Source organism: Oreochromis aureus, linkage group 23 (genome assembly GCF_013358895.1).
Source record: "Oreochromis aureus strain Israel breed Guangdong linkage group 23, ZZ_aureus, whole genome shotgun sequence".
NCBI lineage: Eukaryota > Metazoa > Chordata > Actinopteri > Cichliformes > Cichlidae > Oreochromis > Oreochromis aureus.
Genome location: NC_052963.1, coordinates 7,419,514 through 7,445,624, shown reverse-complemented (window position 1 = coordinate 7,445,624; position 26,111 = coordinate 7,419,514). Strand labels below are relative to the sequence as shown.

The window sequence follows — 26,111 nt, the reverse complement described above, 5'->3', positions numbered from 1 at the left end:
GCTCACAGCCAGTCAGCTGTTTTGGTAACTAATTACTGACCTGAGCATCTTTTCTTTAAGAGGCACAAAAATATAAATGTTGAACTGATGTTCCTGATAAATATAGAAAGAATATCTCTTCTTCAGGTGGCTACACATCAGACAAATAGCTGACTCTAATCAGTACAGGCTCAACAAGATGCCATGTTACAGCAATGTCAGGAACATGGAAAATACACAGAGTCAGAGGTCAAACATCAAGCATTATACATTGCTGGATAGCATAATAAGATTTAATTGTAATAAACTTTTACAAAAGAATTAAAATATAAAATGCAGAATGATCATATTTCATTTAATGTAGGTAATGGTGTGTAAAATGCAGCCATGCTTATATATGAATCTGAGTAGGTGGAGGGATAACAAATTTTCAGGCTTTGTAAAAGCGCAGTAGGGGAGCTCACTGGTAATTTTGAGTGGGTAGAAAGGAGGCTTATGAGTGGGTGGGAAAGTAACCAGGTTTTATTTCAAAGACATGTCAGGGCCAACAAAGGAGAGTGTTGTATGAGTGAGTAGGATGGGTATAATGCTTATCTGTAGTCTTGCAGTGGTGTTTACTCATGTGAGTGTATAGGATGTGTGTGCACAGGCTTCGGCTTTTCACTGTCTTCTTCAGGTAAATGAGAAGTTCTGTCAGTGACTCCAAGTTCCTTCAGTCTAGTCATCACTCTTTTTCCCATCTGGTTAAACTCAGACCTGTAGGTCGCTTCAATCTGATGCTGCCTCTGCTGCCTGGGACAGAAAAATTTAACTTTAGAGATGGAAGAAGAGCAGCGAGTACAACACGTATCGTTCCTCGTGTCTCAATGACAATTTAGAAAAAATCTTCAAAACGATAAGAAATGAAAAAAACTAAATTAAAGCTTAAAAAACAAAAACCTATCAGCTGCCTTTTCAAATGTGAGCAGTTATCAATTATATCACATCAATTTTGCACTGAGTAGATCTGTAAAAACATTAACAAAAGGAGAGATAGCACAAATAAATCCATTATAAGACTGAGGCAAATGGTACTGAGCAAATTGTTACATTTCTTTTACAACTGTTGAAACCCAAAAAAGAAAACCCATACGATTCCTAGCACATGCTAAGTTTCCAAAATATGATTTTTTTTAAAGTCCATCTACAGGTGTTAAAATGTTTAATATTGTAATGTTTAAACAACTCAAACACTACTGTTCATTTTAATTGTATGATAAAGAAAGCTGTTCACTAGTAGGTTGACTTTTGTTTATATTTGCTATTTTCAGATCATCAAATATCAGTATCGCTACTGGGCTAATCCTATTTCTATATTAGTTGGGCCCTAGTCAGTAGTATCAACAGTATCATTATTACCTCATTAATCATCACTATTTAAAATATATATATATTATTTTATTTTATGTGTTTATGTTTTTCATAAAATCCTGAAAACCCAGACAAATATTTTTTGGCCTCTAAATAAAATTTTGAGAAATGGCGCTATCAGCGTAGACCAGTGATATAAGAACATATTTGCTACAGTATATTACATCTAATGTGATTATAAGCTGAATAGATTAAAGATCAGTTTCATTGCTATGACAACACTTTAAAAAAAAAGCGCTGTGTAGTATTTTCCAGCTCCCAGGAAGCTTTTGCTGGAACAAACTTTAGGTACACGAACTGATTCAATCCATTAACTTAATGGTTGGTATATCCTGACAACTTCCCCTCTTCAAACTAAACATGTGTTTTGTCTTTTCCAAAATATCTATGTGTGTACAAAGGAGCATTCATCCCTTTTATTGCTTGTGAAGGGCTTCCTTCATGTAAACATCCATTCATCATGCCATAAACTATCTCTTGACTCTCTTCCAGACTGTATGTATGAGTAATCTTTTAGCTTTGCTGCATGCTCACGATCCCTACACTTACACGGTTGTCTTTCCTGCGTCGAGGTTGCTAATGGAGACGAGAACTTCTCCACACAAGAATTCTGCTCTGATCATCTCGGGTGTCAGTTGTACTCCTGAGCCTTCACACCTGCATGAGGTTATACACACACAGCGAAATCATCAAAGGAGCACTTTCCCATGAGACCCATAAAAAAAAGAAGCTTCCAGCACAAAGATCAATATAGTGCCTCGTCTACTTACAGTGTGTCCATTAGCGGGGCCACCTCATCATCAGGGAGGTTGGCGAGAGGAGAAGGTGCGGTGAGTGGAAGTATCTCTGTGTTGTAGTTGACAGATCTATACAGGAAACACACACATACGCTTTTTCCCCTGAAGAGCCGGACCACCGTGCATCAGATGAATTGAGATAATTTTCAGATAGCTCCTCAGTCTCACTGAGATGAAAGGAGTGCTTAAGGTGGTTTCATATCTCAGTTCAAACATGTTTGATAAAGGTGCTCCTTAGTGAAAGTTGAAACCACTTAGGGGCAAAAACAAGAACACTGATAAGCCAAATGTTAGTGATACCACAGAATAACCAGGGATTCCTTAAAAATATTAATACTTTGTAATGATGGGGCAAAGGATGTACAAATAAAGACATTGTGACCTGGCCTGGGTTGCATTTATGTTCTTGTGAAATAAGATTTTGGTTAAAGATTAGCAAGCTAAGGCTAGTTAGATAGCCTTTTTAGCCAGATGTAAAATGTGTTACATCTAGTACTAAATGCATATAAATATATGATTAGTACTACAGATTTATACCTAGTAGTTGTGGACTGTATCTGCATTTTTTGTGTTCCTATTACTGTTCATGTTACATATATTAACATTAACCAGTGTAGGATAATTAGCTAACTGTAATGTGTGCTAACCTGGCACTTACTCTGTGTAAATACTTAATACTACAGTTTGTAAGAGGTAGTTACTCTCATGCATTATTGGTTTTGGTTCTTAAAAAGCTCTGTACCCACACCACTGTCCTTTTGATAATTTAAAATCATGTTACAACTCATGGCTCTGTCAACTTTGCTCTCACCAGTTATTGTGGCCACTCACAAGCTACCTGCAGACTCTGTGGCTGTAGCCAGTGATAGGAAAGACTGACAGGAATGCTGAGGGAAAGTGTTCTGTTACACAAATAAAGAATTATATATCTACACTTATCAGGTAGGTCAGTACTGACAAGCATAAAGCGAATATTTTCCCTTGGCTCTGATTGCACAGCACAGGGCAGGTGAGGAAAAAAGGGAAGCAGGCAGAAAGGTAAAAAAAGAGAGTTGCAGCAGAGATTCAAACCCACACATTCCCAAATGCACCACGTGAACTGTGGTTGCCCAGATTATGCAGGCATCTTGTCAAATAAAGACTTGAGATGACTTCGGATCTCTTGAGGAGTGTTACTTCATTAGCTCTCCAATGTTCACTTTGGTACTTAAATTGGTTTTAAACAAGAAACTCTATCATGCTAGACAAATTACAATGCACATGGCGGTATAGGCTTTAGAAAGGTCAGACACACAAAGTGTTTTGCACACCTGATTGGTATCAGTTATGACAGGGCGCAGACAGAAGCACATATAGAACAGGACAGCCCAATGCTGTGTTCACTAATACACTACATGAAAAATATCATCATTTATTCACTGCCCATTTAGACTGAGGATTGAATAAATCATTATTTTGCAGCGTGAGGGAAGCCTCCATACTGTATGACCTAGATTCCACGCGCACACAGATATACATAGCAAAGGAAAAAACATTTAGAATGAGAAGAAGCTTTCTATCTTTACAGATAGACACTCAGATTTTACCTCAAAATAAGTAAAAACAATAGATAATCGCAGCTGTAAAAACCCCTAACTCTGGCTATTTACACTAGAGCTAAGTGAAAAGGAAGATTTGAGTGGGGCTTTTCTCCCCACCAGCTTTTAGAACCTCTGATTTGGATCAAAACACTATTCTCAACTATCTGGTTAAATGGACAGTTTTAAAATAACAGCACTTTGCTTTACAAAGCTGGAAATAGCGCCCAGCATTTTAACTCCAAAATCAGAAGTGCTTCAAGTCCTACATACTGTACAACCATCTTCTCCAACTCTTTCCGTGTAAAAGGAACTCTGCTAGCTAGATTACAAGTGAAGAGTTTGACATCCTGCATCCTGGCAGGAGCTGGAAGCTGTGTGGATGTGACATGACATATTTATTTTGGAAGATAGTGAGAAGTCGTGTTTCTGGAATACTGAGATGATAGAGTGAATCCCAAACTGCAGAGAGAGGATAATATCCGAGAAGGTAACTATTAACTACCAATATGAGCCTGTGGCTTATGTAACTTGTCTTTTTTTATATATTGATGTAGTTTGTGAAAACACTGTCTTTAAAGTGGTCTGGCAGCCAGAGGGTCAAAAGTTCAAATTCTTTCACATAGGAAATGGACAAGAGCCACTTTCTCCTCTGTAAACAAGTACCATAAACAAACTTATGAACCGACACTGTTCTAGTTGGACACTCTTATTGAGAACATGAGAACCTTCTCTTTAACTTTTGGGTATCTGCTCTTGGTATGAAGTCATTTTTTGCTGCCTAGTTTAGCAGATAAGAAGAAAAATGTGACCCGACACGTCTCATAAACAGTGATGTAGTGGAAAAGTCCAGCTGCAGGTTTTGATTCACTTGTGTCAGCAGCCAGACTGAACTCTTCTCAACACACAGCTCACGTTGCAAAGCAAAGAGGACAAAATATTTCTGACCAACCTGCGCGGAGCACAGTCACTGGTGAGAGTGGGCTGGTTTGAAAGACTTTTCAAGGTGATAGAATCCAAATTTTTCCACTTCATAACCCCAGGGATCACTTCCTGTTATAAATCAGGAAAAAAAGAAACATTTCGGTCAGGACTACCATAGTCAGAAGATGATTGATTTTCCCATTTGCAGTCATTTATTTTTGGTGGCATGGCTCTGTGCTGGGACCTCTCCGCCCTTCAGTGTGCATATGTGTAAAGCCAGAGGTGGAGAGAGCAGGAGCCAGGCCCAGTACACAGCAGATCAGGCATCAATGACAGCAGATATGATATTGATTAGGTCGGATCCAGCGTGACATTAGGAGCTGCGATGTAGATGGGTTGCAAAGTGGCTTGCAGATTTACAGCAACTGTTGCTCATGGCTACAGCAGCTTAAACAGTGTTGCCTACATAAAATCCTCCACTGGGATGAGTAGAAGGGTAAGAGCTGAGCCATCGGCTGATGTGATCTGGTATTGAAATCAGCTGATTTGGTGGGATCACACTGAGCTACACTGGACATGTCAATTTTCAGACAGAAAACGGGAGCCATTTTTGATAGATCAACTACAAGTGAAAAGTACTTTCTATGTTTTGTGGGATGGCTGTGGCTCAGTAGGTAAAGCAGTGCATCTACTAATTGGAAGGTTGGTGGTTTGATCCCTAGCTGCTCCATTCTGCATGCAAACATATCTTTGGGCAAGATACTTTTCTACTTAGATATAGAAAATAGTGGTTTGTGAAAGAGGCATGGCGTATAAAGCTCTATATGTAAGAACAAGTTTATTTAACACGCTTTACCAAAAATCTCCGAAGACATGTTCTATATGGGACACAAAAATTATCTGAAAGAAACTCACAAACTGCACAGTGAGGGGGAAATTACCTTGCATTTGAGAAACTTCTTCTGAGTGTGTGGCACTTGGGTCCTTATGCCACACAATGTGCTCTCAGGGACCGTATACCTGAAAGCAGAATGAGCTGTTTGACGTTTCATAGAAATAAATGGATCATAGAGGTGAGAATAACTCTTGTTACCTGGGCAGAGGGCAGAGATGAAACTCCAAATCACTCTCCAAATATTTAGGGGGTGTTTTAAAGGTCTGAAGTCCCGGAGCTGGGTTCTGAAACATAATAATAATAACAATCATCATAAATGGAAAAGCGCCTCTATTTTGCACCTGATTAATACTGCCTTACAAAGATTCTCAGTGGGTTTGCTGGAAAAGGGCTGAGCAGATTTTCAGGGGCGCAGAAAGAGAGACTGGAATCATCCTTTGTTTCTGCATCTTTGTCTTGTTCATCATGCTGCTCTCCTGCTGTGGTGTCCTCTGTCATGGGAAAATGAGCTCTGTTGGGTACCAGCTTGTCCTAAAACAAGGAGAAATTTTTAAGCAGATAAGTGGACAAATACATAGCTGATATATAATAAATAAACATGTGTGTGGTGCTTAGTTACCGGAACTCCAGTACGCAGTGGCCTGGCCAAAGTCATGGGAATATAAGAGTTAAATGCCTCCCAAGCTGACACAGCCTGGTAGCTCATAAGCTTATAGTGCAGAGGGACCTGCATAATATCAACAGATAGCATGGTTACAACATAACATCAACAAGGACGAGGAGTCTCTATGACCCCATTATTACCACCACAATCCATTTAGAGGCACTGTCTCTCTATAGACATCTTAGTTAATGAAGCATTTTGTCAATGAACTCTAATCTCAGCGGTTATTGAGACAAAATAGTTGTAAAATTTGTTCCAAAATATGGTTTCCGCTGGAAATTATACTTCTACCACTATCTTGGTCGATGCTTTTATTATTTTAATTTTATGACGCTACAGTGGTTGTTAATCCACTCTAGCTTCAAAAGTCAAACACTCAAAGGATGAGATTTTTTATAAGGTAAGCAGAATATGACCCAGATAACATAAAATGTAGTTTTTTACACTGTCACATTTTGTGTTAACAGTACTCGTCACCTGTGTCAGAGGAAGTGCATTATTTTGAAGCACGGTACAAGCTACTCCAGGTGAGTATTATATTACGTATTTTACTAAGTGGTCTTGATCAATAGTTCTTTGGTCTTTTTGAAGATCTTTCAGAATTTTTCTTTGGAAACTGGCTGCTTTTTCACTTGTTTTCAGTCCAGTCCCTGTACCGGACCATTTTCATAGCAATGTTTTTGGTTTGCTTGTTAACACTTGAAGAAATTTCCTTAGAAAGGTCAGACTTTGCTGAAGAATACAGGTGTTAATATTACATGTATTTACATTTTTCAATAAATTGTTGCACTTATTTCCCATTTTCCTTTATATGTCCACTTCACTATAAAATAGTACAACAACAATAAAAATAATTATAGGTCAAAATCTTACATTCGTAATTCTAGGAGTATTCAAAAAAATATATCCTAGTTTAAAAAGTAAAGCACTGTTTTACAGGCAAATGCTCTCATATATGACAGTATTAATAGTAATTTGACACTTTGTGCGTGGCATTTGGCATGGCTGACGGTGGTGAAGGTGAAAATAAGGTGTCTGAGCCCTCCACGGGGTCACCAAACACATTTGTTCAAAAGCTAGAAAGGTGAGAAAGAGCTCCAGTTTAATCTATATATACAGTCTATGCCGTTTATGGTTATATTACCACTTATCAATACCGCTGCTGGGTAAAATTTGTTGATCTGAAAGTGCTGTGTATGATGTAAATAACTACCTGTAGCTTGAAGAAAGGAATGTGCGATGTCACAGTCACATCAATAGTATCCACAGGTAGTTCAGACAAATTAATGTTAGCCTAGAAATATGAAGGAGACAAAATGGCATTATTTGTTCCAGTGAACACAGAGGCTACCCCATCTCTCTCTCTCTCTCTCTGCGGGGCATGTAGGAAATGAAAGATTTAATCAAAGTACGGGAAAGTGAGCTTCCTCATTGATTTCCACGGTTTGATCAAGGCGTCTTTCACAGGAAATAATGGATTAAAATTGTTTCGAGTGCAGGACACTAGCTAGCACCCGCTCGTCAGTGGTTTCTTGTCTTCTGGGTGTCATCTCCCAGTTAGGTTGAAAGGTAAACTGATTCGAAATAAATTACCACGCACGTTTTGCTAGTGATTACATAATTTACACAACAATGGACAAGAACAGTTCAAAATCTGTGTTAAGTCTTTATTTTCCACTGCCAGTTGTGCATGGTACTCACCAGGGGGTCATCTTCATTAGAGAAAAAGGGGGATGAAGATGGAAAGACTTTGTCTGCAGACACTTTTAGGTCGCATGTCTTCTCTTTATCAGCTAAAGCAAACGTGAGGAGGTGACATGTAAAAAAAGAATAAATAAAAGTTAATTTCTACAGACTTGTTGCAATTTTCAGTGTTCACATTCAAAACTCTGTTCCAGACACTTGCATATGTGTTATAAGCCTCATAATCATTTCATTTTTTCCTCAAGGAATAAATTCAATAAAGCGTGCCTTACTGCCATCAGATAATGAGATTATTTCTGAATGAGGAGATCATAGGATAATGAAAACCTTTCTGTGCCAAGGGCAGGTTCTTCATACTGTCTGCCAGTTTCTTCAAAGAAGCCAGTCTCCGGTTCATGCGACGTCGAATCACGACCTGGAAGGGAGAGACGAGGGTGGTGCAGGGTGCTACTGCTTTGCTAAAGCTTCTCACTCACACTTGTGATTTCAGGAGATGTGTCAGACAGAGATTTCAGGTTCACTCCAATTCTAATTATTTTTTGACATTTAAGCCCTTTGGTTTTTCTATTATTCACTAATGAGCCCTGGAGGGGGAGCCGTGGGAAGAGGACAAAGGAGGAGCAGTGGGTACATTGGAGGAGATAATTATCTGATTACCTGCTGAATTTGTAAGTATCCACACTTTCAACGAATGAACCTGATTTTGGTAGTTTGATTTTAATGGATATCAACAAAAAATCCAGAAAGTCATAAAAGTCATAAATTGAATGAAATGTCGATGAGTGAAATAAGTATTTGAGCCCTTACAGTCGTGGCCAAAAGTTTTCAGAATGACACAAACATTGGTTTTGAGAAAGTTTCCTGCCTCAGTTTTTATGATGGCAATTTGCATATACTCCAGAATGTCATGAAGAGTGATCAGATGAATTGCAAAGTCCTTCCTTGCCATGAAAAGGAACTTAATCCCAAAAACTTTCCACTTCATCGCTGCCATAAAAGGACCTGCTGAGATCATTTCAGTAATCTTCTTGTTAACACAGGTGAAAATGTTGACGAGCACAAGCTGGAGATCATTATGTCGTGGTGATTGAGTTAGAATAGCAGACTGGAATCGTTAAAATGAGGGTGATGCTTGAAATCATTGTTCTTCCTGTTAACCATGGTTACCTGCAAGAAAACACGTGCAGCTATCATTGCACTGCATAAAAAGGGCTTCACAGGCAAGGATGTTGTTGCTACTAAGATTGCAGCTACATCAACCATTTATCAGATCATGAAGATAGAGGTTCAATTGCAGTGAAGAAGGCATCAGGGCGCTCAAGAGAGTCCAGAAAGGGCCAGAACGGTCTCCTAAAGATGATTCAGCTGTGGGATCGACGCTTGCTCAGGAATGGCAGCAGGCAGGTTTGAGTGCATCTGCAAACACAGTGAGGTGAAGACTTTTGGAAGATGACCTGGGTTCAAGAAGGGCAGCAAAGAAGCCACTTCTTTCCCCAAAAAATATTAGGGACAGACTGATATACTGCAAAAGGTACAGCGAGTGGACTGCTGAGGACCGGGGTAAAGTCATTTTCTCTGATGAAGCCCCTTTCCGATTGTTTGGGGCATTTGGAAAAAGGATTGTACGGAGAAGAAAAGGTGAGCGCCACCATCAGTCCTGTCTCATGCCAACAGTAAAGCATCCTGAGACCATTCATGTGGGGTGCTGCTGCTCATCCAAAAGAGTGGACTCAATCACAATTTTCCCAAAGAACACAGCCATGAATAAAGAATGGTACCAAAACATCCTCCAACAGCAGCTTCTTTCAACCATCCAAGAACATTTTGTTGAAGAACAGCATGATGGAGCACCGTGCCATAAGGTCAAAGTGATGACTTGGGGAACAAAACATTGAAATCTTGGGTCCAGGGCCAGGAAACTCCCCAGGCCTTAATCAGATTGAGAACTTGTGGTCAATCCTCAAGAGGCAGGTGGACAAACAAAAACCCACTAATTGTGACAAACTCCAAGCATTGACTATGAAAGAATAAGTTGCCATCAGTCAGGATTTGGCCCAGAAACTGAACGATGGCCCTTGGATTGTTCTTCCAGCATGACGACCTAAAGCATACCACCAAGTCAGCATAGCAGTAGCTAAAGAAGAACATTAAGGTCATAGAGTGGACAAGCCAGTCTCACACTAACCTTCCAAAATTCATAAATTATACAAGAGCATATAGTACACAGAGTAGAACAGCGTATCAAATGTAGGTATCCCCATAGAGACGCACTTTGTGTCTTTTGTTATTGTTTTGATTGAGAGTTCTCTCGGCCAGAATTCAATACTACATTTCTTTACTTTTACTGTAACACACCTCACACAGGAAAACCAACTATACTGTAAAGAAGCTACATTTGAGCTACACATAGCTAAACAAAAGGGACAGGTGCTGGTGTAACAGCCCTTCCCTGAGGGATGTGTATGTGAACGATGCATTGAGCAAATGCTCATGGATGTGTGTACTTGCTCATGTACCTCAGAGACTTTGCAGTATATGGATGACTGTACCTTTCGAGCTGCCTGCTGGAACAGTCTGAGGACTCTTCGTCTCAGCTCCCACTGAAAAGTGGTGTAAAACTGGAAAGCCGGGGCTCCCTCAGGGGCCTGGAACAGGTTAGAAACACATTCATTGTTAAATTTCACTTGCTCGTGTTCGACAGTTAACTGCACACTTAGTGTACATGAAAAAAGCATAAAGTTAAATTTTATTAGGCCTCTGCTAGGAGTATTTAAATGACAAAAGACAGTGGAATACTAATAAGTCAATATTAGATTGGATTAAACTGGAAATGAGCTATGAGCAACTGATTTTTTTTTTTCTTTTGTTCGTGAAACTGCTCTTGTACAAAGAATAAAAGATGTTCTGGTACTTGGTAGAAGCATATCCACACATTCACCAAGACAGAATATACTTAGTATTAATTAAAGATCGTCATGCAGCAGTTTTTCAATTCAGCGACTTAAGCTTCAGATTTTGCTGTGGAGGCACATTGTGCTGCCTGAGACTTTACTGAGTTGTGTTGAAAAAGTTCCAGAAGTTCACCCACATAAGGTAGAGCAGGTCAGCTACTAACCGGAAGGTTGGCGGTTCGATCCCAGGCTCCACCAGTCTGCATGCCAAATATCCTTGGGCAAGATACTAACCCCATGTTGCTCTACGATGCGTTCATCGGAGTGTGAATGTGTATGAATGCTAGACAGTAAGCACTAAACAGTTTAGAAAAAGTGCCTGTGTGAATGGAAGTGATTGGGTGAATGAATTAGTTGTGTAAAGCGCTTTGAGTGCTCAGAGTAGAAAAGCGCTATATAAGAACCAGTCCATTTACCATTTGCCATAAGGAAAAACCATGCCTGATTGAAATCCGGCCCCTATTCCCATCAAGGTCAGCTCCTTGTGGGGACCTTAGCATGAAAACAAAGTTAACAACATACCCGTCCTACTTCACAAAGCACTCGTCTTGACAACATTTTAGGTGGTCCAGCAGCAAAGGTTTCTTCTTGCCCTACAGCTCCCCTTTTCACCTATAAAACAGTCAATTAGTGTACAGTAAAAGATCATATGAATCCATCCCCCTACCCAAAAAATGAGATGCCATTTTAAATATAAATAAAATAGATAATGCAATCATTTGCAAATCATTCACAAATTCTTTTGTTTTCTTTTGTGTTCACAGCAGCACTTTAAGTGGTTGGGAAAATAAAAGAAAAACAGGTCCAGTTTTGGAAACTTCCTTTGTGCTCTTTGGAGTATTTCATAAAACTCCAAATGTTTAGGGGAAGCTCTGGACGGCAATCGGGCCAATTTTGAACTCGGACTTGGAAAATTTGGTTTGGTTTTTCTGAAACAAGCAGGGGCTTAACTCACTACGACACGATGTGGATGGCAGCATAGGTTAATGCTGCATGTTCCTGTTAACCCAACTAACTTGGCGCATGTGAAAAACAAATTTCAAAAGAACTGCAATTTGGTTGTGTCCATCCTAAACGAGGTGGGAAGTCCAGTTGGCAGAGTTTGAGTTTGTATTTGTGAACTGTGTTCACTGTCAGTGCTCTTCAGAGGTGCTCCTCTTCAGATTCATGTCTATTTATAATGCTGCCTCAAAGCCTGTAGGTTAAAGCCATTTAATACTGGTTGTCAGCCTTAATGATATTATGTAGCGTAGATGACAAAATAAAACAAATAAAAAATCTATGCAATCTCAATGCAACTTTGCATTGAGAAAGTATTCCTAAACTGTTGCACTACTTAATCACACCCACTCTCTGTTACAGTGGTGAAAGAGTGAAAGATCCGGCCTCTCTGTGATGCTCAGTGAACTGCTGTGAATACTTTCTGTGAATAAGGCTTTAAATGATTTGCAATTTGACTGCAATAAAAAGGAACAAAAATATATTTTATCTATTTTTGGCAAACCCTTTAGAGCTGTGGCAGTGATAGCTGTTGCACGGTCACTGGAACACAAACATTCCAACATCTATATCCTCTATAATAAGGAAAACGTGGAACCTCTTTGGTTAAAGAGGGAAAGGAGGTTGATGGCTTAATTCTCAGAATCGTAAACTTAACTTTCTCAATCTGTAACCATCACAGCCTGGCTGAGGAAAAATAACGTTGCAAAAATTAATGTTGCAAAGCTATAAAACTACATAACTCTGTAGCAAATAGACAAACAGATTTTTTTGGCCTCCAGTCAAGACTCCACAGAGGGCCCACATTAGATGATGACAGCTGACAGTATAATAAAAACAACAGAGTTCCCATAAAATCACAAAGTGTGGTGATACAAGGCTGTAAAACAGAAAGAGTATGGCAGAGGACGCTTCTGCGTGTGTGTGTGTGTGTGTATTTGCGTTATAAAGTGTGCAGGTGGAAAGGAGATGGGGGAGGAAGTGTCTGTGAGAGATCTGATAACTATTCAAACAACCTTTCTGAGGACATGGAGAGACTCATATTTCAAAACTGACATTAGTTTGGCTGACTCTGCACTATTTCCATGGCGACTTAATAAAAATCAATCATACAGTCAAGAGGGTTTTTGTAAAGGGTCAAAACCCCACTGTGGATCCAATAATTCTACATCTGAATAAGGTAACCTTAATGGTATGAATATGGAACGCACTGATGAGCTATCAGCACATTTGAGTATGTCTCCAAGGTCTTACAAGAAAAGAGAAAAAATGTGTTCTATTAAAACCAATACCTTGACCAAGAGGAGAGGACTTGGTGAATCAAAATTACCCTGCAAGATAGTACTGATTTCCATCCGCCCAAGGTCCGTGTCCCCCTGTGTCCTGCATATTTTTTTTTTCAATATGTTATTATATTCATTATGTTTGGTCGGAATTACATGTACATGCTGGTGTGTTGAAAAGAGCTTGGCTTTATTATGGGGATATCTGAAAATCTACACACAAGGCACCACTATGTAGTTCACCGCTTACAGACTCCCATGAATTATGTACCGCTATCATCAAGCCCATGGGGCAAAGACTCCGGTAACTTCTATAATCCTGTGAGTTGGGCTCCCATCAGTTATTTCAGCAAGAAATATTTTTCATGCATTAAAACTCCATTTAATAGAAGGTCAAACTTTTATCAGTAAGAGCTGTAGATATAAAGAACTTTCCAGTTTACACGGTGTATATAAAGTTAAGAAATCAAAGATGGTCAGATAAGGAATGATTAAATACACTTTCTGAATTCTTCATAAAGTTTTTTTTTTAATCTTCCCTCTCCAATGCAGACACAGCAAACTGTCACCATCTCCAACACCTCTCAGAAAGCACAGGAAGAGAATTCAAACAACTCTGATTCTCTCAGGGCCTACACTTTTATATCTTCTTCTGTTCAACATTTTTCTGATTCACTTTTTGTTTATGGTTCGGTCAAGATGTCCATAATTCTCAGGAAACATTACGCAACAGCCTAATACAACACTCCTTGTTTACATTCCTCCCAAAAAAAATTTCTCATGTCTAAGAATAACAAAGTATAGTAACCACGCATTGTTGTGGGGCCCCCAGATGTGCCAGTTTAGTCTAGCAAAGGGACATTTAAGTGTCAGACTTTGACCTCTTGTCCATCAACACAGTGTTGATGGGTTAACACCTGGTGCCGCTGTACCCTGATACCTTTTTTAGAACTTTTTAGAGGTTATTTCCACTGTGGTGGTGGAAAATGTGTATTAGCCAAGCCCTCTGGCTTCAATAAGTATCAATGAGCACAGTGTTTCTTTACATCCACACGAGCTGAAATAACTTACCATATATTCATGCAGAGCAATCTCTCTCTCCTCCACTATCTGCCTTGTTGCATGCTCTGACATGGGGTCCATACCCAGATGGACTTGCCTGAGTCAAAGGGGATGCATAAAGTAAAGATATGTATTAAACATTCAGTAACTTTGGCTGAGTTTTATATTTAATCAAACCTACCATTTGAGGTGATTTGTTTGCTCCTCCTTTATGTCTTGTTGAACCTTTTTCTTGAACAGGGCTTCTTTTATCTGCTTATTTTGCTGTGCTATCATGCTGCCAGAGGATATGGCTGAAGTGAATGTTGCACCAACAGAAAAGAGAAATGCATGCATGTAATTCAACAAAAACTGAACAGAGGTGATTGATAAGGCAACAATGTTGACACGCATGTCAGCATCAAGAGTAAAAACACTGGGTTGCATCTACCTTGCTTCAAGTCTTTAGAGCTGAGTTTATTAGAGTCTTTGATCAGCATCTTTGCCACCCCTGCAGGAGTACAGACATCTACTGGCAATTTAAACTTCACATTAGTTGGATCCCTGATTGCCTATTGGACAGGAAAAAGAGTAGCATTAGTTAAGAAAAGTCATAAAGTCAAGATGCCATCCCAGAAAATCAGCTGATCTTAATCCCATCTGATGCCCTTCTAAACATCCTATCTCTGCAAACCACTTTGCAACCCACCTCCATCTCTGTGTTTCCTTTTCAATCTGTGCCTGTCTTATCATATTTGCTCTTATCAATGCCTGGTGTGTCTATGCTAGGGTCTTGCTACTGTTTCCCCAGCAGAGTTCCCAAAAAAGTTTTACAGAAAATGACACTTTTATGTTAAAAAAAAACTGTTAAAACATTTCAGCATAATAGAGTATCAATTGCTTTTGAGTCAGGGAAGTCAACCTACTGAAATATAACTAAAAAGTATTATAAAAGTTTAGTGAGTTAATCAGTCAGACCATGGGTTGGCCATACCTTTGACTTGTCAGCCTCCTTATTTGCCCTGTATTTGGATTTACTTCGAGGAAGCACTAGGGTGGAAGGTGAAGCTCCTTTGTGTTTCACAGTCACTGCATTTTCATAACTGAACTTTTTTTCCAGTTCACTAACAGAAAAATGGAAGGAAAAAAAAAGAAAAGGTGAAAAAATGTGCATATTAGTATACCAAAACTGACTGAATACTTGCTAATTAGCTCACTGCTAAAGTGAGCACAACTTACATTTTTGCAATAATCTCACACTAAAAGGTCGCCCCTAGTAAAAGAGAACGATTTAAAACTAAGCAGAAAACAAGTGAGCTGTACTTAACATAGTTAGCTAAAAGTAATGGTTGTATTGTTGAAATAATTATCAGAAACAGTGAAAAAACGAAGTAAAAGTGTCGTATCATTTTTTTTAAATAAATAACTAAACAAAAAACAGGGAAAAGTGTTGAAATAGTAACAAATCGGCTAAAACTGAAACTGTTTAAAACAGTGGATAAATGGTTAGCTAAAAGCAATCTATAAACTGCTAAAATGGCTAAATAGTGGACAGAAAAGCAAACTTTGCAAACCTAGCTCAAAGTAGTCGATGAAACATTGAAGTTGTTGGTTAGATCATTTGTAAACAGATGGGTTTCAATCAGAAGAAGCTAGCTGTCAAGGTTTCCCTTTACGAATGTTCCAGAAATAGTTCTTTCAGCAAAGTAGGAATGGCTCTAAACTAGGAGTATTTATAAAATGATATATGAACAGATAGAGAATACACGGTGTCGGAGTGGCTGGGAGTCGGGGCCTAATAATTACAATTACAAACAATTAATTAAAAATGGCTATTAATTTAGCAATGCAGTCCAAGACAGAGAACTAGCCAACTACAGCTTTAAATCACAGTTGAGTTGACTCTGCAACCTTTGGCAAAAAGGAGTTAACAGGAGTTGAACATTCGGTCACAAAGAAGCACTAGATTTATTTAAGGATTTATTACCAAGTATCATATCAGACTGCATTAGACTGATGACGTTCTGCAACACAGAAGCAAAATCACTCAAGTCAGTTTGTATTATGAGCAGCCTCTATGTCAGAGAAGTCAGGCTGAGGACACAGTAACAAGCACATGTCAGACATTGGTTCAAGCTGGATAAACATTGGCTCTAGCATATATTCCTTAATCTTTCCATTGCATATCTATCATCTTTTATTTGGTTCCACAGTGAGGAACAACAAACAGAGGGAGAGTGTTTTATATGCTAAACATCTATTGGGAGCTGTATCCATCCTTATATCACTGCAGCAGCTACCAAGCTATTTTCATGAATTATTAACTTTTGGCCAAGATAACACCAGACAGTGCAGGGGATGGAGTCAGGAGCTACCACTGTGTGATGGATAGCACCCTCTTTCTCATGGGAACCAAATTAATATCAGCTGAAAAACCTCTGATCTGCACATGTGCCCATTTTCTCTGAACCCAGTTAGTTTTTGTCCCCACATATTTTGGGGGATGTTTTCACTCCCATGTGGTTCAGCGGTAAACTTACTCGCACAAGCTGAGAACTGTTTTTTATCATAAAACAGCAAACTTCACCAAGCTATCATTCAGGATGCCGGATGCTCGTGAAAACAATAAAGCACCAGTGGAAAGACTTAAATTTGTTACTTAGTGTACATTGATAGCATAAATGAGATCCCAGTGTTTTTGAATCTGAGGTTGTATTTCAGCTGATGATTTCACAGCTGTTATGAGCAAAAGCACATAATAGGACAGTAAGACAGCAACTAAGAGTAATAGAGTAAAACATGACTGTGAAAGAAACAAAACACCGACAGATAAGTAAAACGGAAATTTTGATTAGTCAAATTGTTCATCTGTAAAAACATTCTAACACAACATTGTATTTCTAGTCAGTTGTGAAATTTTACCTGAGTGCTATGTGAGGTGCACAGCTCCCAGTGATGGTACACAGGTAAGGCTTGGTGTTGAACTGTGAAATGACCAGCTGGAAGGTGATTTGAGAAGTCTCAAACTGGAGTGGACAAAAGGTCACAGTTATCTTTGCCTCACCTTCGGCTGGTATCACACCTGGAAGAGGGAGAAAACAAACATTAATAATGGAGGTATGTGTTTGGCTAACCTAGATCAGTAATTTGCAGCCTCAGGTGACTGCGTTAAGGCTTTCTACTGCAGAAAGCCAGCTACGTAACATACGAAAGGTCTTACAAACAAAATAAGTGAACTTAACACTTGAACTTGTTACTTTTTTAGCTAAGAGCACTAGACAGTTAAATTGTTTTTTTTAAAAGACTTTCCAAAGCTTTCTGGATAAATAGTTAAAATTTGAATCTTCTTCTTTCAGCTGCTTCTCTCAGGGCTCACCATAGCAGATCATCTGCCTCCATCTCACCCTGTCCTCGCGTTCTCCTTCACTACGTCCACGATCTTCTCTGTGGTCTTCCTCTTCTCCTCCTGCTTTGTCGTTCCATGTTCAGCATCTTTTGTCCACTATCCGCACATGTCCAAACCATCTGAGCCTTGCCTCTCCAACTGTGTCTCCAAAAAACACTCAACCTTAGCTGTCCCTCTCATGCTCTCATTTCTTTTCCTGTCCAGTCTGGTCACTTCCAGTGAAAATCCTTCATGAAACATCTTTAACTCTACCCCCTCCAGTTCACCCTCTTGCCTTTTTCTCAGTGGTACCTTCTCTAAATCATACATCACAGCAGGTCTCACAACCAACTTGTAAATCTTTCCTTTTACTCTTGCTGTTAATAACCCCCAATATTTGTCTCCACCCACTCCACCAAGCCTGCACTCTCTTCTTCATCTCTCTTGTGCGCTTGCTTGGATGACTGACCCCAGATATTTAAACACAACTACATTTACTACCTCTGATCTCTGCAGGTTCACTGTTACACCTGTCTCCATCTCTTTCCCACACATCTAGACTGTCTTGCTTCTAATGACTTTCATTCCTCTTTTCTCCAGAGCATACCTCGATCTCTCCAGGTTCTCTTCCACCTGCTCCCTTCTCTCACTAAAGATCAGAATGTTGTCTGCAAACATCATAGTTCACGGAGACTCCTGCCTGACCTCATCTGTCAACCTGTCTATCACTACTGCAAACAAGAAGGAGCTCAGAGCTGATCCCTGATGAAATCCCACCTTGAGCCCAAATAGGGTGAAATGTGTTACAAAGGTTCTTCAGCTATCTGCCCACCGGATGGATAGAAAAAAACAGTCAAACAAACATGCATTTTCTCTTTCTGCGCACTTGCACTACAATCAGCTGATTTCAGTTCGTGTGCCGGAGGAGGAAAATAATGACGTCGTCTCTAGCGTGGATATGCTCATTACTTTTCTATTGGACAAAAGGACAGGTGCGAAATAGAATCAAACTTTAGGCTGGTTTTCAGCTTGCTTTGTACTTTCAGTTTTGTTTTGATATTCAAATATTAAAAGAAAGATTATGTGTTTCAGGTCATTTTACAGAGTAATGAGCAGTGTAACAAATTACTTTCTCCCGTGAGTAATTAAGTAACATACTGCATTACTTTTAAGAAGAGCAATATGTTCATTTATTTGAGTAACGACCAACACTGCTCCCCGCGCACCTCACCACGGCTGTTTATTTTCTTCATCTCCCTGACTATCCCACTTTTTCTTTGCCTGCCCCTTCCTCTGAATACTTTCCTGAAATAGTACAAATTTGATTATAAGGTTAAAACTGAAAACTATTTCTAAAATATATGTAAAAATATTCAATTCAGTTTCAATTCAGGTTTCTTTATATAGCTCCAAATCGCAATATTAGTTAATTCAAGGTGACAAAGCAAAACCCCGACAATCAAAGACTCCCTGTGAGCAAGCACTTGACGAGGTGGGAAGGAAAATAACCCTTTTAAAAGGAAGAAACCTCTAGCAGAATCAGGCTCACGGAGGGGCAGCATTCTGGTAGGGGGTGAGGGGAAGAAAAGGAGCATAGGGAGACAGGACAAAACACAGACTAAGGGAGAGAGACGGCTAAAATTTAGTGACGTGCTGCAGTGGTATATAAACATGTGGGATGTCAAAAGAGGTGAGTGGAAAATAAATGCTCAGTGCATCACACGAAGTCCCACAGGCAGTGCGAGTCCATAGCTGTACATCTAAGGAATGGCTCCAGTTACCCTGATCCAGCCCTAACTATCAGCTTTATCAGAAAACAACGTTTTGAGTCTAATAACAAAACAGAAACAAGAGTGTCTGTGAATGTGAGGAGCAGGATTCCAACAAGGATGCAATAAAATGAAGCCAACACAGGACAAATATTGTGTCTCGTTGGTGACAAATACAGTGACAAACATGGTCTACTCTGCTTTTACAATAAACTGATAATAATAATAGTCCAGCCTAGGAGTAGTTTTTTAGGATCACTGGTTTGAGAGTTAAAAATTAATGAATAAACAATCCATCATAAGGGAAGAAATTATGAATTAAGGTTATTGTATTCTGTATTATTATTGTTGTTAATTAGCAGTGAAAACAATAAATGACTTTAAAAGTTCTGAATAAACAATCAGTACTGTAAGCTAAATACACCGGATAGAGTTTGAGAGGTAAACACAAGTGTTCCAGTCACATCACTTAATCAACTTTCATTTGTGTCACTGGTAACACCTGCGCTGACCTACTATTTAATGTCACAATGATTGCAGTGCATTACCATCCATGCTACCATCAGTTCAAATAAACATTCTGAAACATGATGAATGTGTCTGACTGACTACTGGGCTGATCAAAGAAGGCTTCGGTAATGACTTTACTATAAAAGAATAACAAATGACCAAAAAGATACTGTTGTGTTATACTACAAATGCTGAGCTCTGTTGAGAAGTGGACCTGTTTCTTGCGTAAACATACAGGAGAAAATACACAAAAGTATTTCCAAAATGAGAAACTCATTTGTTTCTCTCAGCTGTGATTCAGATCCAAGTGCTTTTTCACCCTGCGTTATGAAGCTTCCCAGACCATGAATGCTGATCATTCTGAGCGTGTGGAAGCAGAAGAAATCTTTCAAGTCCTGCAGTGACTTACTGCATGCACAACGTTGGGCTGAGGTTTTGAGGAAGTGCAGGACACTTGCTTTTTTTCTGCTGAGGCTTATCCTTAATCTGTTAGGCTAAATATGATACTGTAATTCCCTACACTTTTATTTCCCGGTAAAACTCAGACATTTACCGCTGTTCATTAATTAGGGACACTTTTCACAGGGCAATGTAGAAAAAAATCTAACAAAAGAAATATTTACATAGTCCATTCTCATGTTATTTACACAAAACCATGTTTGATAAATTATCCACAAGAAACCCACATTATGTGTTACGTCCACAAGAGGAGAAAAATTAAACAAAAGACATAGCTAGTTGTACATTTATTTCAGTATGAACGTCTCTTTGAAAAGTCTACCATTATTATGAAAATGGAGAATATTTGAGGCCTAATTAAACTCATCTAGGATACAGAATTATGGAACTTTGAATCTTCAATGTGTGTTTGAGACACAAGCTGCGAGTGTTAGCCTAGCTAATGTGTTTTATAATCACACTGTTACCCGTAACTTGTTTTTGTTTGTTCTTTATCATTATTGTTTACATTTGTTTTCATAAATGTAAACACCAGTGTACTACTATACAAACTGATAACTGTTTGGGTTCTGCTTTTATTTCCTAAAACCAAATTGTAATTTTACGACTGAACATCAAAACAGACTTAAAATCGTTGCTTGTGTAACCCTCTGAGGTCTAAGTCGTTGTCAGTGATGACCGTAAACCCCCAATTCTCTAAACTTGACCCCCAACCCTATCCTTAACTAATCTAAGGTCTTATGCCTAAACCCATCCCATATTAGTCGAAACACTCAAGGCTACCAGAGTCCATCACCGATGATGTGTTTCTAAAAAAGATCCTATTAATCAAAGCTCAACTCAAACACTAGTTCTCAGGTTAAAACCTGAAATCATTCATTCCTAACCCAACTAACCTAAAACTTAACCTAATCTAAGGTCACCTAACCCCATCGGACGTTCCCTGGTCTTCATTCCTCCCTCTTGTACTTGATGGCTGTTGGAACAAAGAACTATCGTCCAGCCTCCACTCCAAACTAGTGTGGTCGGGGAACTATTTCAACTAAGCTCATTTAGAGAAAACCTGACTCTAATCTCAGCCAATCAGTTTCTGTTTTGTTAAACCCAAACTGCACAGGCACCAAATCTCATACTTTCCTTCCCCACCTTTATCTGGTCTGGTCTCCTCTCTCCTCTTTCCAGCTCCCTTACCTCTGGGGGTCATTGTAGACAGAGGTGGGGACACAGGGTACATCTAATCTGGCATGGTTGTGCTCAGTGCAGTGGCACTTCCCACTTCTGATTCCTGTGATGTCTCCTTCCATACTTCCCCCCTTCATGTTTTTCACCCTCACACACAGTTAGGGTTACCAGCAATGATGACTTCGACCGCCAAGTGTTATGAGTAGCTAAACTCACCAAGAGAGAGTGCAATGAAAATAACTGTCATTTGGTTTTCTATCTTTCACTGGGACCAGTAACTTCAGAAGTCTGACTTGATTTTCTTCTGAAGGCTCACTTGAATTACCTGCAACTCCTCAGCTGCAGCTTTACAGTTGGGAAACATTTTATCTGAAGTCAGCAAGACTGTCTAAACACAGAATTTTCAGAACCTGCGAGAGCTTGCGTCACTGGGAGCAAGTCCCACAGATTTGCTCCTTCTGTGCCCAAGATGTGGTACTTTACAGCCCATCAGTAAACGTTCAATAGATTGGAGCACTTATATGTTCTAATCTGAACATTCAGATTTTTGTGTTGTTAAAAAACCGAGACAACAACAGAAAACATTCAGTGAATGGTTACCTGTGAGGGGGTGGATGGAGAAGGACTCATGGGGCTGAATAATGTGCACTTGAAACTCAAAGCCAATGGGACAGCTACATCTCAGAGGAATAGCATGCCAAACACTAGCGACAAGGAAAGAAAGACAGAGATGATATTATTTTTTTATGACTTGACATCAATGGGTGAATGAAATCATGGCTGGCTGCATGGAAGAATACAAGGAGACAGGCAAGACCTCAGGCAGACGTGAGGTCAAAATAAACCAGTCCATCATAGAGACTAACATGGAGCACACACACACACCTTTGTCTGAGTGCTACAGCTGGTAGGTCGATATGAGTAGGGATGTGCAGGTCATCGATGACAGGGTAAGCATGAACTGGAATTAACAGGTTATCTTCCCCCTGAGAAAGGGTGTAGGCAGGTTGAATGAACAAAATCAAGAGAAAACATAAGAGAGATGATATGAAGTGTGAAAGAAGCACAGAGAAAAAAAGAAAACAGTTCTCAGAGTAAAGATCGAGGTAGATAAGTTAAAGCAGGGAGTAAATCCTGCTTGTTTAAATGTTTGCTGAACTCCATAAGTAAGATAAGATGCATGTTACACCAGCTAGCTCCTGTGGGGAGTCACAGTGTAAATTCTGCAAAAATCAACTTCTCTTTAATGCCTTGGGTGGAACGATTTAAGCACAAAACAAACAGCATTAGCACACTGCAGCTGACTCCCTGCCAAACAGTAACAGAGTGCCCACAATGGCACAGAAACTGTTGGAACCTAACCTTACAGTGAACTCGAATGCAGTCATAGAAGTAACGCCACTCATCAGGACAGAATCCGACCTTCACCGTGTAGGCGAGGCCTGGGATGAGTCGATACTGGAAGGAAAACAGATGGAACAAGACTGAATCATCAGAAACAACACTGATTGCACTCATGGCCAAGTGGAGTTATAATCTTATATTCAGGTCAGCAATTTGGAACGATGAAAAAAAATACCTTTTTGGTATAAGTTGTTTGGAAGTACTTGGTTTGGGTGGGAATTACATGAATATTCATAACTTCAGATGAGATGTTGATTAGTTTCTGATGGAGAGAAAGAGGAGAGGAAAAAATCATTCATTCCACCTAAAATGTGCACTTGAGAAAGCCATTTCCATATTCCTGGTGCTTACAGTGCTCAACCATGCTCACAGGGTGTAAAATCAGTCCCCCATTCACTTTAAATTACCCTAATGGAAACCAAATGAGAGGACTTGATGATGGGATAGGATTCTTACAATTATTTTAATGTTTTGTAAAGAAAATACAAATTGAATCTGTTTGTGTTTGAAGTTACTGTTTCTTTAAAATGCAATCAAGCACAAAATGTCTGTAATCAAAAAGAAACTTTAGAGCAAAAGTACTGACGTTGTTTAAAAAATGATTTATTTGTGGAAAAAAGTTGATTCAAATCCAAAGGTTTCATTAGAAATATTTTGTTTCGTAATCAAAATCAAATCTAATGTTTTTGTTTTCAAACCAAAAATATTTGTCTGTGAATCCAAAAAAGTTTTGTTTGCACAAGTTTTCCTTTGAAATCGAAACATTTTGTTTGCCAATAAAGTTTTTCAGTGTTTTTGAATGAGTTGGTTTTATTAGAAATCAAAACTTCCAAGTTTTTGTTTTCAAATAAAACATTTCTGTCTCTGAATTTAAAAAAATTGTTAATGAATACAAATCTGTTGTTTACAAATCCAAAGGTTCTGTTTGCCAAAAATTTTTGTGTGTGAATCTAACAGTTTAACTAGAAACCCCAGAATTTTATTTTGTAGTCTAAAGTTTTGTTTTTGCTTGTGAATCCAGTTAATTCAAACATTTTCCTTTCAAATCAAAGTTTTATTTATGAACCAAAAAATTTTGTTTGTAAATCCAAAAAATGTCTTTGAAATCTTTTTTTGTTTTTAAATCAAAAAGTTTTATTGATGAATCACAAACTTGTATTTGTCCCTGAGCTGGCAGCTTGGCGACATCCAATAAGTGGGAGAAATTTGATGGAAAATACAAACGGAGATTGGAGAAAAGAGAAAAGCACTGCAGGCATATTTACACATAATCGCTACTTCAGTAATAGCCAGAATGCCTTTTTTGAACTAGTGTTTCAAATAGACTATTTGTCATCCTTTAGCTGCTAGACGTATTTTTGGCCTATTCAAATATAACAGACTGTCAAACAAATACAGTCTGCATTCATTTGGACCTAACATGCTCGCTGTTACTGAAACTGGTAATGATAAATCTCATATACTTCATATATTTCATTGTAGGTCCCCACTAATGATTCACATTATAATAACAGTCTTATTTTAGCTACAGTAAAACATTTGTGTTTGACTGCATAATAAGACACAAAGCAACTCCACATCTGCGGTGGGTGCCAAAATTGAGGTCTGGTTAGTGCTGACTGCAAAATTCAACAAAAACAACCAGAGGCCTTGACCCAACACCATCTCTATTGTCTGCCTGACACAGCTGCGGTAATTCTCCACAGAAGAGATCTGAGCACTATCTTCTCCATCACATCTATAGTGTGATCAGAGCATGACGGGGTTTTGTCTCCACAACCAATAACATTAAATTACCTGCTCAAATGAGGTGTCACATGTCACATTTATCAAGTACATTCCTATTACAATAACTCCAAAATAAAGAGACAAAAACCACATAACACCTGCCCTGTGATTTAGCTACATTATTTGCTTTTTGGAAAGTAGTAAGGGAAAACAGCAGGACTTTCCTCACCAGGATTTTTACATAATCCTTGCCGAGCTCAAAGCCACTGAAGTGAAGCTCAGAGGGCTCTGCTTGGATCAGGCTGTTGCTTTTCAGGTTAGCATAGATTTCTACAAAAAAAAAAATACATAAAGAAATAAACAGAAATCTCAACCTAAGTTGTCACTGTAAAAGCAAGTACTTGGTATCACTGCTTCCAGAAAGCTGCAATTATGAATTCTATCGAGGATTTCAGAGGTCATGGTTAATATGTACTTGACTCCAGCAGATGATTGGGGATGTTGCCTCTGCTCTGGGTCTCCTCCACCAGCTGGCTCAGAGGCAGAGATGCCCTCCTCCTCAGGGGCTCTGAGAGCGTCTGTGGCCCAGACAGAGCCACCTCCATCCTGGCAAAAGATGAGCCCTTGCTCCTCACGAGAGGGACGACAGACGGTCGGAGGACAGTCACTGAGACATCTGAAGGCATCATCAGAGGAAGGGTTATGAAAGAAACACGGCGATTATTTTTCTCTTTTCTTTTTTTTATGTAAGCAAAATAGAGTTAATTTAATAAAGTCACTTTCTGTTAGACTCACTGTCGCATTCACTATAAAAGTGAGAAATTACAAACTCACGTGCGACGCTAAGAATGCTAAAAATCGCAAATAACCCCTGTACTGTTGGCTATTATTATGAATAATTCGAAATAACTTTAAAAGCGTCATATAAATAGTTTTGTTAAAGCCTCTTTAAAAAAACCCAGGACTTACTTATGCAACAGACAGGCGGCTGCGTTTATTTATTCAAATACAGCAGTCGTGTTTCGTGTATTTTCGTGACACGGGTATTTCGCTTCAACACTTTAGTGCTGTTGTCAAACCCGGCCGTTACCGTGGTGACCACCAAGCTCTGAGGGGGTGGGACAAATATCCTGATTCGTCGGCTGCCTGTGTCGTTACATCACGTCAATCAATCCGATGTTAGGCGGGAAGCTAAACATTTTACTTTCAAAATAAAAGTCAAGCTTCAAGTTTACGTGCTGTTATTTGTTTGAATACGTTTATTACACAGTAAATCAATATATATATATTAATTAAAACTTAGATTTTCTATGGATATGTTGCTAAATATATTCGCAGATGTCCTGTTACTACGTTTAACAGTAAATAAATAAACACTTTGAAAGTCGCGAAGGACGTTTTCATTGTATTAGCGCGACCTTGATAAAAGCCCCTATCAAACTGTCCTGAG

The 26,111-nt window shown here is 39.1% G+C and overlaps 1 protein-coding gene across 2 annotated transcripts; it reads right to left on the bottom strand.

The window, feature by feature from the left end:
• Positions 1 to 258: 258 nt before the first annotated feature.
• Positions 259 to 25,743, bottom strand: cfap221 (cilia and flagella associated protein 221). Of its 2 annotated transcripts, XM_031757824.2 has the most exons (25): positions 25,631 to 25,743; positions 25,137 to 25,337; positions 24,891 to 24,991; positions 23,109 to 23,195; positions 22,892 to 22,987; positions 22,415 to 22,515; positions 22,130 to 22,233; positions 17,147 to 17,306; positions 15,219 to 15,348; positions 14,676 to 14,796; positions 14,427 to 14,538; positions 14,255 to 14,342; positions 11,424 to 11,513; positions 10,500 to 10,595; positions 8,278 to 8,365; positions 7,948 to 8,039; positions 7,460 to 7,540; positions 6,202 to 6,309; positions 5,943 to 6,113; positions 5,781 to 5,866; positions 5,629 to 5,707; positions 4,716 to 4,816; positions 2,160 to 2,255; positions 1,939 to 2,046; positions 259 to 771 (listed from the first exon to the last, which is right to left on the bottom strand). In XM_031757824.2, the coding sequence occupies exons 2-25, from the start codon at positions 25,264 to 25,266 to the stop codon at positions 594 to 596; spliced, it is 2,604 nt and encodes an 867-aa protein (XP_031613684.1). In that variant the 5' UTR covers positions 25,267 to 25,337; positions 25,631 to 25,743; the 3' UTR covers positions 259 to 593. The 2 variants fall into 2 exon arrangements, with proteins under 2 accessions (XP_031613684.1, XP_039462373.1); XM_039606439.1 differs by lacking the exon at positions 11,424 to 11,513.
• Between the last annotated feature and the right edge of the window lie 368 nt (positions 25,744 to 26,111).